Source organism: Nanorana parkeri, unplaced genomic scaffold, assembly GCF_000935625.1.
Source record: "Nanorana parkeri isolate BGI_ZX_2015 unplaced genomic scaffold, ASM93562v1 scaffold88, whole genome shotgun sequence".
In the NCBI taxonomy this organism is placed as follows: domain Eukaryota; kingdom Metazoa; phylum Chordata; class Amphibia; order Anura; family Dicroglossidae; genus Nanorana; species Nanorana parkeri.
In genome coordinates, this window is record NW_017306356.1 from 862,483 (window position 1) to 876,625 (window position 14,143).

At 41.5% G+C, this 14,143-nt stretch overlaps 1 protein-coding gene across 1 annotated transcript in view; it reads left to right on the forward strand.

Annotated features, from left to right (window-relative positions):
* The window catches only part of MELK (maternal embryonic leucine zipper kinase), a 43,595-nt gene that overhangs the window by 17,342 nt on the left and 12,110 nt on the right, over positions 1-14,143 (forward strand). Inside the window, exons 8-12 of the mRNA XM_018552428.1 lie at positions 5,523-5,621; positions 6,952-7,020; positions 9,402-9,500; positions 12,460-12,546; positions 13,559-13,684. Of these exons, the coding sequence (XP_018407930.1) occupies positions 5,523-5,621; positions 6,952-7,020; positions 9,402-9,500; positions 12,460-12,546; positions 13,559-13,684 (480 nt within the window). The remainder of the gene's footprint in view (positions 1-5,522; positions 5,622-6,951; positions 7,021-9,401; positions 9,501-12,459; positions 12,547-13,558; positions 13,685-14,143) is intronic.

Sequence of the window (14,143 nt, forward strand, 5' to 3'; positions counted from 1 at the left end):
TTTGAGATTTTTTTTTCTTCAGTGTGTGGTTTTTTTTTTTTTTTTTTTTTCCCCTCTTGAAACCAGTCTTGGTTCACTATATGGTTGGCTTCTTTCAGCCAAAGCAAGCAGTTTATAGGCAGATGGAGATTTGCTTTTTGTTTGTCGAGGGCATGCTACCACCAGGCTTGGAGCCTGTGGTTACTTAAGCAAGGCAAAGCAAATACTTAAAGCTGTTAATATTAGGGATGCACCGATATATATTGGCCACCATAACATATCGGCCGAAAATGGCACTTCTGGCTAAATGCCGAAAGTGCTATTTTTGTGCCGATACAGCGACGCATCCCTGCTTTCTTTGAGAGAAAGTGTCACAGGTGCCAGAGCGCTGCGGGAGGTGAGCGGCCGGCGTCTCTCCTCCCACACTGCTTAGCCTCCTGTCACAGTCTGGCAGAGCGGTGTGTGGGCGAATACAGCCAGCGCTGTCACAGGAGGCCGAGCTCTCCTCCCTGCACCACTCGCTCAGCCTCCTGTGACAGCTGTCAGGATGGAGAGCCAGTGCAAATTGTACATAATTGATGACATAGTATGTTTACTATAGCCTCAATTATGAATTAATGGGAAGTGATCTACATCACCTGTTCGTTCATGATTGTGGTTATAGTAAACCTACGATCTCCAAGTTATGAATGAACAGGAACACTCAGTATAGGATTCCTGTTCATTGATAACTGGGGCTGCAGAAAAAGAGATTGAGGACTTATCTATTTTAAAAGGGAAATATCAGATTTCTGTTAGACACCTAATATTTCCCTCAAGCCCCTAAAAGTAAAGTATAAAAATACTTAATAAAAAATAAACAAATATTGAAAAAATAAAATAACTTTCGGTTTCGGCCTGATCATTTTTTTTTTTTTTTTTTTTGGTTTCGGTTTTGAAATTTCCATTTTGGTGCACCTCTAGTTAATATAATTAAAAATATGTGCAGTGCCCTGGTTAGTGGCCAGTTTTTATAGCCCAGTTAGGTTACACAGAGTTTCAGCTTCTTGCTTTCTTTTATTATAGCTGCCATTATTAGCTGTGGTTCAGGACACTGAACTATTTCACTACTGAACTACTGAAATATTTCTGATTTAAAGAGCAATGGCTTTATGTCAATAATGCAGATGTCCAACTAAAGTCTTAAAGGGAATCTGTCACCATAGTATATGGGAGCTGCCATTGCTAAACTTTGATATTAAAACAAAGTTCCAGTAACAAACCCAGAGAGTTGGCAATTTTAAGCTTAGATATTGATATTTGAAGTAGAATAGTGGAATGACACCAGGCAGATCTTCAAGGAGTAGTTTTTTTTTGCTTGCCAGGAACAAGCAACGATTCAGGAGTGTTCAAACAATATGGGCTCCCAGTACCTATTTTATAAGGATTTAAACAAATGAACCCTGTGTGTTACCTTGAGTTATCTCCAAAAATTTGAGGAAAATGGCACCCTGTACTTGTATTAGATGGGTCATCTTGTCTTGATGAGACTACATCACTCAAGGTCAGAGGGCAGCTATTTTTGCATTGACACTATTCCCTAAGCCAAGGTTGGAAAATGTGTTTTGAATTTGTCATTATACTCTTGTTACATTGATCTACAAAGTCTAAATGCCCTGCATGAACTCTAGTTACCTTAACCTACAAAGCTAAATGTTCCACATGTTAATAGGGCATTAAATATAAATACAGTAATAAGTTTACTTTCTCACTATCCTCTACAATACATTACTAAAAAAGTAGATGATTCATCTCAAATGTATCTATTTTATGTGAAATGCTCTGCAAGGCTAAAACTTTCAGTAACTTAACTATTATAATATTGATTTTGGTGTTTATTGGTGGCATAATGAGCAAGTTACAATTGGGTCATATGGCTTTTTAGATGACCTAATGAGCTGTGACAGAATCTATGTAGCATTTGATGGGATGAACAGAGGTTTAGTTACTGTTTTTGGTTGAGGTGCAGCTAGTGCTTTGGCATATGATATGGTCAACCTAAGGAGCTATGGCTAAGTGTCCATATATTTAGTGTAGTGCAGATCTGTTTTGGCATAGAGGTTTCAGTGTTGGCTCTTTATGTTGAACTAAGACAAGTGCCAGGTAGATCCTGTGCTGCTTTGATATGTCTCAGGATAGATGCTGTGGTACAATTTTTACATTCAGAGCTTGCTAAACTAAAACTAGAAGCTGATGGTCTTTTATCAGGGTAATATAGGCAATGTGGTGAACTATGGCTTGATTGGACTAAACAAGAAGTATTTCAGATCTTAGTGCAGCTAATCACTGACTTCATGATAAACTGGTGACTTTGGGACTAGCAAAGGCAAACCGGTGTTTAATCCTCGGGGATAACCTGAAAGGTGACATTGTGGCCTTTTCAAAAATTGGTGCTTTAAAGGAGACCTATGAGGTGAGTGATTTTTCACTCATCCCCATAGTTGGAGCCGACCTGTGACAAGGAAGCTGTCACAGGTCGGCTCTATCGATCGGGATGTGTGCAGAAACATGCAGCCGATCCACTCCCCAATAGTCTCCCTGCAGTGAGTGATGACTCGGTCACCGCTCCCTGCAGGGTTTCCCCCTCCTCTCCAATCCTCTAGCGCTGAGTGGAGGAACGAACAGGGGAGGGGTGGGCACAGCTAGGTCGGCAGAGCCAGCTGTCACTCACGCAGCTGGGTGGATCTCAATGGTATTGTCGGGATCCATCCCGGCTGCGGCGCTCCCAGTATATCGCGGGCAATAGCCCGCTACATACTGAGCTTTGGGTCACGGGAGGAGTTTAGTATATGTCCTGCCGTGACCCTAAAAGGAACTATGGGAAAAAACACTTACCCCATAGTTCTCAAGTGTTTTAATATGACGTTTTATGTGCAGGAGATCAATGTTTACTTGTCTACAGTGAAGCACCTTGCTTGTCCTTGATCCATTTTCTTCCCCCAGTGGCTGCCAAACTCCTTCCTACATAAGGCAGGTGCTTCAGGCTTTGCATTTTCTTTATTTGCATGGTGAGTCTAGCTGGAAAGACACAAACCCCAGTTCATAAATTTAAATAAAACCTCAAATGCTCCAAATCCTTGAAATAAAGTTGATTCAAGAGAATGCAAAAAAAACAACAAAACTAACAAAGTATAGTGGAACTTGGGAGCATGCGTCACTGGAAAACATCACCCTCATTTTCAAACCTTAACTGAACAAACTGAGGAGAGAAGCTGATTAGTTGCCATTGGCAACTGCTCCAGATTTTGTCTGCTCCAGTTTTGAAAAATTCCTACCCGGGTGTCTTCCCGCCTGGGATGTAAAAAGGGAAGTGGCGTTTATGTTGAACTAAGACAAGTGCCAGGTAGATCCTGTGCTGCTTTGATATGTCTCAGGATAGATGCTGTGGTACAATTTTTACATTCAGAGCTTGCTAAACTAAAACTAGAAGCTGATGGTCTTTTATCAGGGTAATATAGGCAATGTGGTGAACTATGGCTTGATTGGACTAAACAAGAAGTATTTCAGATCTTAGTGCAGCTAATCACTGACTTCATGATAAACTGGTGACTTTGGGACTAGCAAAGGCAAACCGGTGTTTAATCCTCGGGGATAACCTGAAAGGTGACATTGTGGCCTTTTCAAAAATTGGTGCTTTAAAGGAGACCTATGAGGTGAGTGATTTTTCACTCATCCCCATAGTTGGAGCCGACCTGTGACAAGGAAGCTGTCACAGGTCGGCTCTATCGATCGGGATGTGTGCAGAAACATGCAGCCGATCCACTCCCCAATAGTCTCCCTGCAGTGAGTGATGACTCGGTCACCGCTCCCTGCAGGGTTTCCCCCTCCTCTCCAATCCTCTAGCGCTGAGTGGAGGAACGAACAGGGGAGGGGTGGGCACAGCTAGGTCGGCAGAGCCAGCTGTCACTCACGCAGCTGGGTGGATCTCAATGGTATTGTCGGGATCCATCCCGGCTGCGGCGCTCCCAGTATATCGCGGGCAATAGCCCGCTACATACTGAGCTTTGGGTCACGGGAGGAGTTTAGTATATGTCCTGCCGTGACCCTAAAAGGAACTATGGGAAAAAACACTTACCCCATAGTTCTCAAGTGTTTTAATATGACGTTTTATGTGCAGGAGATCAATGTTTACTTGTCTACAGTGAAGCACCTTGCTTGTCCTTGATCCATTTTCTTCCCCCAGTGGCTGCCAAACTCCTTCCTACATAAGGCAGGTGCTTCAGGCTTTGCATTTTCTTTATTTGCATGGTGAGTCTAGCTGGAAAGACACAAACCCCAGTTCATAAATTTAAATAAAACCTCAAATGCTCCAAATCCTTGAAATAAAGTTGATTCAAGAGAATGCAAAAAAAACAACAAAACTAACAAAGTATAGTGGAACTTGGGAGCATGCGTCACTGGAAAACATCACCCTCATTTTCAAACCTTAACTGAACAAACTGAGGAGAGAAGCTGATTAGTTGCCATTGGCAACTGCTCCAGATTTTGTCTGCTCCAGTTTTGAAAAATTCCTACCCGGGTGTCTTCCCGCCTGGGATGTAAAAAGGGAAGTGGCGTTTTGTAGACTTTTTTTTTTTTTTTTTATAATATAAGGTCTCATTGAGAGGTGATGGTTACTCTATTGGGAGTGGAAGGTGGACACTCAAGGAACGTGAAGGAACAGTTAATTATCTTCACCCTTGCATGGTCACAAGTGGAATTCTATATACGAGATTATTATGACCACCCCATCAGCACTTCGTTGGGCCACAAGATGACTCCACGAGATGACTTTGTTGGGCCGCCTCATGACTCCACGAGATGTTGAAAGGTGATGCGAGGAATCTGACACTGCACTGTTGCCCTTCTGTTGTCTTGTACCCGTCTTGTACCCGTCTTGTACCAGTCTTGCCACTCTCCGTTCTGCCCTAACATTGACTAGTCGTTGATGGCCGAATTCTGCTGTTTTCCTGATACTCGCTCCATGGCTCCGAGCGCCAACAATCATCCCACGTTCAAAGGCTGTTAAATCGCGTTGTTTACCCGTATCTTCAGAAAAAAATCACTTCTACTGTCGTGGTAAACAACCTGCTTCCCTATTTATAATGGTCTGGCCCTCTGGCAACTTCAGCACGAAATTATAGCTAATTTGCCTACTAACGTCAGGTGGTCATAATAATCTGGCCACTCAGTGTATCTTATATGTACTATAAATCTATGACTGAAACAGACTATCATCTATTTAAATACACACTGTGGTTTGGTGTTTTGTCCACTTGAATGATCCTATTATGATACATTTTGTGAAGCACTTGAAGTTTGCTACAAGTAACATATCGCATAGCATATGATACATTAGTATATTGAATTGGATTAGATTTCTAGTTAAGACCACGGCACATTTTATGTTTATTTTGTTCACTTATATTCTGGTTTACTGAAATTAGTGCTTGCTGCTTAGTGATTAGCGGAGCATGATGCTTTGTACATACTGTATTTTAACTAATTATATTGGTGTTTTTTAGGCCGATATCTGGAGCATGGGTGTGCTTATGTATGCATTGATGTGTGGCTACCTTCCCTTTGATGATGACAATGTAATGGTGTTGTACAAGAAAATAATGGTAAGTTTCTTAACAGTATAGCAAGACATGTTAGTTGGCTTGAAAAGCTATATCCTGGTAAAGTACAGTTTTCAGGCAGTTTTTACAGTGGAATGCATTCAGGGAGCTGTCTAAGGGGGATTTATCAAGTAAAGTATCCATATGATCTAATAAAATGACACTAAACTCAGGAATTAAATCTTAAAAATACATTAAAGTACCTTTTAACAATACTTACCTTATTTTTGCTTCACTCAACTGTAGATCCTCAAAACATCTCTGAATTCATGCTGACACTGTCCTTCCTTCTGGAGGGTGGCTACTTTTGTTCCCCAGGGTCCCTGTATGTTTTTGTGTGTTGTAAAGTAAAAGTAACCACCGCTCCAAGCTCGCTCTCGTGATGGACTACAATCTCACTTTTAGTTTTATATTGAGATTGTAGTCTATCACGGGAGCGAGCTTGGAGCGGCGACTACTCTACATCACACACGGGGAGCCTGGGAAAACAAGCGTAGCCACCCTTCAGAAGGAAGGACAGTGTTGGCATCAATTCAGAGATGGTTTGAGGGGTCTAAAGCTGAGTGATGCACAAGATACATTTTTGTTAATACTTAAGGTACTTGAATGGATTTTTTAAGATTTTAACTTAGTTTAGTGTCACTATAATCCACTATAATTTGTATGTGTGACCATTCTTGCAATCCCAGCCTATCGATCCTTGCCTGGAAAAAACAAAAAACCTTTTGCACCCATCATACCCATGAAGTGCATGTTCTGCAAGTACAGAAACATTCCTATTGATCATGAAATCAAGAGATAAGGAAAGGTGCAAGTAGCAGGGTGAAATCACTGCTCCTCCATTTATACAGCTCGGCAAGTGTTACTGGCAGAATTACTAGGTGAAATGTGCAAAACCAAAAAAAAGTTACCAAATGGGTACGAACTTACCTGTGTCTCCGCTGCTCACTCCCGTCTGAAGATTCTCCGGCCGGCGCATGTGCAGTTGAGAATTCGGCCAGGTGAAGAGGAGAGCTATGGTAAATCAGTGCACGCAGCCCAGCAGCATGCATGAGCATAGACTCCGTGGGACACAGAAGACACAATAAACGGTGCTGGCTCAGACTGGCACCAACGCTGGAGGGATGCCTGAAAACTACTGGGATCAAGAGGCATCATTTAAGCCGACGCGTGATCGTTTCATTGTCACACGTCGGCTCGAACTATGAGGTTAAGTGAAAATCACTCGCCTCATAGTTCTCCTTTTATAAGGCGTGTATTTTAAATCTGCATTGTATTATTAAATTGACCTGTTTGCAGTTTCACAAAGCTGTTTTTATCTTGCCTTTTGCAGAGGGGAAAATATGATATCCCAAGATGGCTTTCTCCTGGCAGTGTGTTACTTCTCAGCCAAATGCTTCAGGTATGTATTTTTCTGTAGAGACTTATTGTTCCTATTGTCTTGTAGTAATTCTAGCTATGGTCAAATACATTCTTGTGCAAAGTTGGCAAGTTTTTTCTCAAATGCTTTGCCAGCAGTTTTTCATAATTTCTTTAATTGACACGGGATGTACTTCAGATACATAAGGTTATGCTCCTGCCTCCAGGTGATTGGGCACTGGCAAAAACAGCTGTAATGACAGCCTAGTATAACCCCTCTCTCTCCCAACATGCTTCAGTTTTTTTTGCTAATATCCTAGGAGAACGGATGATTACTTTCGGCCCTAAGGGAAACAACTTTTTTATTTTGCTTATTCATGACTTTTTTTTTTTTCTCTTCTACCAAGATTCTTCACTAATGATGAGGCTGAGCTTGGTGTGAACCCAGTTCAAAACTCTGACTGCCACCCCCTACTCCCATCCCATCTTTCCCATCCCTTTTGTGATGTATACCCCAACTGATTGGAAGGAAGGGGTGGCGATCAGAGTTTTGGGCAAACTGGGTTCACACCAAGCCCAGCCTCATCTCTATACTTCAGTTGGTGCAGGGCCACTGAGGTTTACCTTGCAGCTTTTTGGATAGGCTAATCCTCAGTATAGCCATGGAGGCCGTACACTGATCCACATTGAGGAAGAAGAGTCCGGCTTCTAATGTGTCCTCTGGACATTACTGTAGACCCTTTCCTACACTTCTTTCAAAATTACCCCGTTTTGGAAAGCAGACACACCAAAATATTTGATAAGAGGCATAGCAAGTCTTTTTGAGGATTTCATTTTTTGTAAGGAAAGAAAAAAATTCTAAGCAACATTTACATTTTAATAAGAGTTCTCAAACACAGTATGGGTATTCTCACAAGCAGTAGTAAAATGTGCTCTTGGGTGTAAATTCTGAGTATGGGGATACTACATATGTGGGACTTTAATGTTTGGAATGCTTATGCAACTCGCATATCTCTAGTTCATCACACAAATTAAGCAATGCTGTACTTTAAACAGTGTCTTCAATAGAGCAAAAAAGAAGTATCGATAATAAAGCAGTTCTAATGTGCATAATTATTCATCACTGGAAACACAGGCGCTGACTGATCCGCAAACTGGAAACTCCAAATTCTAAGATGCAACCAATGCAAAAAACCCTCACCTGTGCAGTCTAAGGCCCCATTCACACGTTTGAATGGGGTTGGATTGCGGAGTCTCACAAATTCCTCTGTAGCAGAGCATTTCATGGCATTGTATGTCTGCCCAGGCAGTTCTGTCTCTACAGGCTCTTAGCCAAGGGTTAACACAGCCCTATAGCTGTTGTGAACGAAGTCCCATGAGGCATTACAAGACTGACAGTTACAGGCATGACTCTCAGTGGCAGAGGCATGTTGGGGATTTGTAGCTAAAGCACACCTGGAGGGCCGGAGTTGCCCACCCCTGCTCTTAGCAGTCAGAGGAAGCAGTGCCTCTCACACTGCATACATACAGCTAATGTCTTAAAATTGGGGTGAGAGATGTTGTTTTCACTAATGTGCTGCTCACTGGTTCCTTCTTTGCGGATCTGTGTTCCTCCACCTTTTTTTTAGCAGCTTCTTCAATATTCCCCCCACCAGTCATAAGGGGGTCCAGATCTGACATGAGGAAACATAACCCTGCTCAACGACCAAGATGTCTACCCCTACACAGACAGTGTGGAACAAGTCAATAATGGGAAAATGATCAGCAGCAGGGAGCCTACAAGCAATACTCTCTGTGGTCAACTAATTGCACATGTTTAAATTTTCTTTACAAGGCAAATTCTCAAGTTGCCGTTTTGCATTTAAGAGTATTTTGTACAATTAATCTATTAAGTCCTGTCAGTGACTTATTGTCCTAATATCAGCTATTTTGTGAATTATGTTTTAGAGTGGTGGGCAGCATTCTTATAAGTTGTATAGCACTTTAGAGCTGGACAGGATGCACCATTCACATGCAATGTCCAACCTTCTAGTGAAGATGTTGCTAAACAAGGACTCCGCATGAAAGTAGGAAAGGTCAGCTGATTTGTTCCTAGGTGAACACAAGCCTTTGTGCTTAAATGGAATTATTTAACAATTAACTTTGATACAGGGCTTTAAGTGACTTTTTCTTCCAGATGGCCTCAAACATATATTACATTGGTATACTTCATTATTATATATAGTATAACTATTTTTGTGTGTTGCTGTTTTTTTCTTTACATCAAGTTTGTGATTGGCAAAGACCGTGTCCCTATTTCGGCTAGTCTGTGTGACCAGTGATGCTGATTGGACAGCTAGGTTTAGGTGCCCAAGTTGAGTTGGAGTTCAAGGTATGATTTTTACCACCATGCAAGTTAATTTATGATTCTTGTTGTGCTTGTAGGTGGATCCCAAGAAAAGGATTTCGGTGAAGCATCTCTTAAACCATCCTTGGCTTCTGCAAGGATATAACTGTCCTATCGAATGGTACAGCAAATGCCCCGTGAGTCTCATTACATTGCACCAAAAAAAGTCTTAATTATCCAGATTCTGTTCTACTCCCTTTTAAAAAAGAGCTGAGTTCATTGCTGCTGATCTAGTGTAAAGACTGCCATATACAGATACCATCAGCATTGCATGAAAGAATTAAAGGCATATAATTGGCAGTTTTACCCTCCTTCAAAAGTCTGATATTAACCTGATATTAACTGTGCTTGAATTGAAAATTAAACACCCTCGAAGACCTGGGGTGCTTGTACCTTTTTTTTAATAGACCTTATTCTTCTCTGACAGGGAGAGAGTTCAAGCAGATAAGTAAAAAAAAAAATTATCTTGAATGGTAAGACCGTGTAGGAGTGGAGATTTTCACGGCCAATGCCCATTTTATAAATGGCTCTATTTGATGTATGTAAAAAGCAAAAGTGCCCCTACACATCAGATAAGCCAAACTACTTTGTGTTTTGTCCATTTGTAGGATTCTCTTAATGGCTATCTGTCTGTAGGGGACAGTTATCTGCTGCAAATGGTCAAAAGTGCTGGTTTTGCGGAGGTAATTTTATGTGCAGTAACTACTAGGGATATAACGATACTAGTATCTGCCAAAACTGAGTATTTGGGTGAGTACTTGTACTCTCCTTAATGCTCAGATACTGGAACTTCCGGTCAGAGGAGATCTCCCTATGACCGGCAGGGCAGATGAAGCATGGAGCTGGCTTCCTTTCCAGTCAGGAAGCCGGGTGGTGGGTTATGAACCGCCTCCCAGCTTCCTGATTGGCTAGGAAGCCGGCTTCACTTGTAGGTAGGCAACCTGGCCTCCTAACCAATTAGGAAGCCGGGCGGCACTTCATGTCTCGCGTCTGGTCTTCCTGATTGGTCAGAGAGCCACGCTTCCTAGCAACAAGTGAAGCCGGCTTTCTAGCCAATCAGGAAGCCGGAGGGAGAGTCATGACCTGCTGCCTGGCTTCCTGATTAGTCAGGAAGCCAGGCAGCCTCGGCAAGTGAAGCCAGGCAGCCTCGGCAAGTGAAGCCAGTGTTCTTGCCCTGGAACAACAGCTTCACAGGTAATCTTAAAGCCAGGCGACAGGGCATGGTCCGACTTCCTGATAGCAATACCAGTACTCGGCGAGTATCAGGAAAGAAAATATCTGTACTCGATACCGAAAAACCGGTATCTGTGCATCACTAACTACTTTGTCACTGCCCTCAAATTAGCATGATCTGGACTATTTTCAGGGGGAAGCTATGTGGATGATGTAAAAATACATTAGACAAAACAGAATAAGGGTCCTCCTCTCATCAAGCAATGTGCAAACATGGATTTAATGTATTGCAGCCCAAACATGTTAGAGAAATTCCTTAATGTTGCCGTGAAAAAGTTTAAAAAATAACCTGCCCTGCCCTATCGTACATTGAAAAGCATTTTTGTAGGAGAAGTTTCACTTTGCCATCATGGTGTTGCAAGCAGCAGACCGCAATATAAATGATTCCTTTGGCATAACATGTACCTAGAAAATGGAAGTATTCTGATATACACTTTTAACCAACACATTATACGAGGGAGTATCAAAAAGTAAAGGCAAAATATATTTAACAGCTTTATTTGAAGTAACTGTGAGCACTTGTGCATATCACTTTTCCACATAGTCCCCATGCAAGATGATGCACTTGTTATATCGTTTAACTAGCTTCTGTACTCCTGCAAAGAAGCTTATCGGCTGCTGCTGAAGCCAGGTGCGGTGTGCTTATTTTACTTCATCTGAGGTGAACCTTCCTTTTTGCTCTCTGGGTCGTAGTAGTGCACCCATGTCTCATCACAGATGACAATTCTCTCCAGAATACTTTGATCTTCATACCATCTCAAGAACTGGGTCACAACCACCACATGTTGTTGCTTCTGCAGAGCAGTAAGCTGTTGGGGAACCCATCGTGCACAGATTTTCCGGTATCCCAAGTCGGCCAACATCCAACAGTGATTTTTCCACTGGTTTCAGTCCCTTTGCCCAAAGAGCGCATTACAGCATATTGTTCTTCAAAGCTACAGTCTTACAATGAGGCCTCCATGTTTCTGTCCACGTGACTATCCCTCGACTAAAGTCCCAGCACTGTACTGAGCATGTTGAACTATCCAACAGATATGTAAATATGCTGCATTGCGCAAGCTTGTCTCTGTTCCGGTTACAGCGTAATTCATAAATTGCCTTTCCTTTTCGATTCTCCCTCCTAGAAAGGAGGAGGGATGGCCCAGACAGTAAAATCTTACTTTCCCCCTCACTTGTCTGCTTTGGCAGATACCTTTTTTCCATTTAAATCAAAGCTCCTGCCAAACCATTTAACACATGTTGATGTGTATAATGTGCATTTGACATGTGTTTCCATTGATTACAATGGAAATCATATTGGTGTAAATGGGTCCTAATGCTTAGGGCTGGATCCATGTGTTATGAGCAACATTGCTGGGCTTGACGCCTAGTATGTGAGCATGCTGCTGAAGCTGCGTGCCTCCTCCAATTTTCCAATCTCCATTGTTTAGTCTTGTCTATGCAAATACTAACCTCAAACGGACCCCTCCCTACTGCCTGTGGCTCTGTACTGATGTGTGCCATGAGTGCCAGCTGTAGAAATTCGTGAGCTACCCGTGTGTTCCTGAAACCTAACCTTGCAGTTTGGTGTGGACTTACCATTTGTTCTTTACAGAGCACTGGAATGTTGTTTTATGGACTTGTGTCAAGATCCTGGCTACCCATTTGATGCCTTCTTCCCTCAATATTATAATCCTGCTATGTAAATTGCGATCGCTAATCAATACAGCACAGTTTATATCCTTGCCTTTTATTTGAATTTGCATACAATAAGGTTCCTGAGCCGACAGGGTAAAGATCTTAATTTGCATGATCATAGAGTGCATATTGGATGATCTAAGGGTTAAATATTTTTCAAGCTTTTTTTCTTTTGTCTCCCCTTAGCTTGGCTACATGGATGAAGACTGTATTACAGAGATGTCTGTTTACTTCAAGCACAGCAAATCTACCATGTCAAACCTGATATCAGAGGTGTGTTATACTGGCCGCAGGGGGGAAAAAAAAGTTGCAATCCATAACTTTACTAGCCATTTATACACAAAAACCCATTAATTGGTACTCGAATTTACTTGTTTCAAACCTTTTTTTTTTTAGTTGTATATTATAGGACACAGGATGGTAATTCTGAAGCAATGGGTTATACTGCCACCTTCAGAAGTTTGGACACTTGCAAAGCTACAAGGACAGCCAAGTATAACCTCCCACTCACGGCAAGCCTTGTCCATAGGGGAACAGATGTCTTTTTGCTCAGCTCTTAGGGAAGCAAACCATTTTCTCTTTCCCTACCCCTCCCAAGCCTTTTTGCTTTGCAGTATCCTATCGAGGACGTTTCCTGGAAAAGTCGGCTGTCCGGTCCTAGAAACAGCTTTAGTCATAAAGTTCTGGGGTTGTAAGGCCCTGTCTGTGTCTTGTGTATTCATACCTGTTGACCGTTTTGTTTCCTATGTTGTCAAGTCTTCTAAAGGTAGCAGTATAACCCATGGTTTTAGAATTTCCATGATGTGTCCTGTAATTTATGCCATGAAAAGGATTTTTGCAGGTAATCTTCTTTTTTTTTTTTTTTTTTAAAGTTTGTGAGTCTAAAATGTTTTACATAAAATAAAGCATCTGTTTTCAGCTACTTAGTTTGTGGGTAAAAAGGTTTTCTACTTATCCGGAATACCCTATATTCAATAGGTGTATGAAAAAGAAATGGTACATACACATCCCTAGGCTGCATCAAAGTGCTTGCGATGTCTAAATGAAAACGTTGCCTTAGCTACCTGCTTAATTAACCAACTTGGGTGCCAAATCGTGCACTGGAACGGACATTCCCGATTCATTCACCTACTAAGCCACTGGTCCTATTTTTTTTCTCTGGTAATATGTGTTGCTCACAGAAGATAAAACCATGATGGCTTTAGGTCTTTTTTTCATCTAGATCTTCTTCTTTTTTTTTTTGTCTTGTCTTGCAAATCCTTATTCATAAAATATTTAATTGCAGTGGAATTATGATCATACAACAGCCACCTATTTATTGCTTCAACTAAAGAAAATTCGAGGAAAAGCAGTTCGTTTAATAAGTTCAGTCGTTGTGGAACCCTCTGCCTCCAGTTTTAAGGAACTTCAGGTAAGTGATCTTGTTGTGACAAACTTTTAATTGGGAGATTTCTGTTTTTAATACTGAATCGTTCCTCGTTCAATTTAATCTCTAAAACTTTTTTGGTATGTGTTTTGGAGTCCTCTTCTGGATCCATTCAGATTTTCCCTGTATGTGCAGCTATTGCACCCACCCAGGTCATGTAACTGCTGAATAATTCCATTAAGAAATAATAGGACTTGTTTGCCTCTTGAACCAGCATTTTAAGCAACAAACGCAAAGGATTATGTAAGGTATTTAATTGCCTTTGGCCGGAATCTAGCATTTTTTTTCCAATTTACATGAAAGAAGGTTATGCCTGGCAATGTGGGAAAGGAGGTCTGCAATTGTAGCTCCAAATTCCTCTAACTGGTTTATGTGAGACACAAAGGGATCACTGTCTAATATTTTATCCAAGTCCTCCTTTTTTTTTTTTTTTTTTTTCTTCAA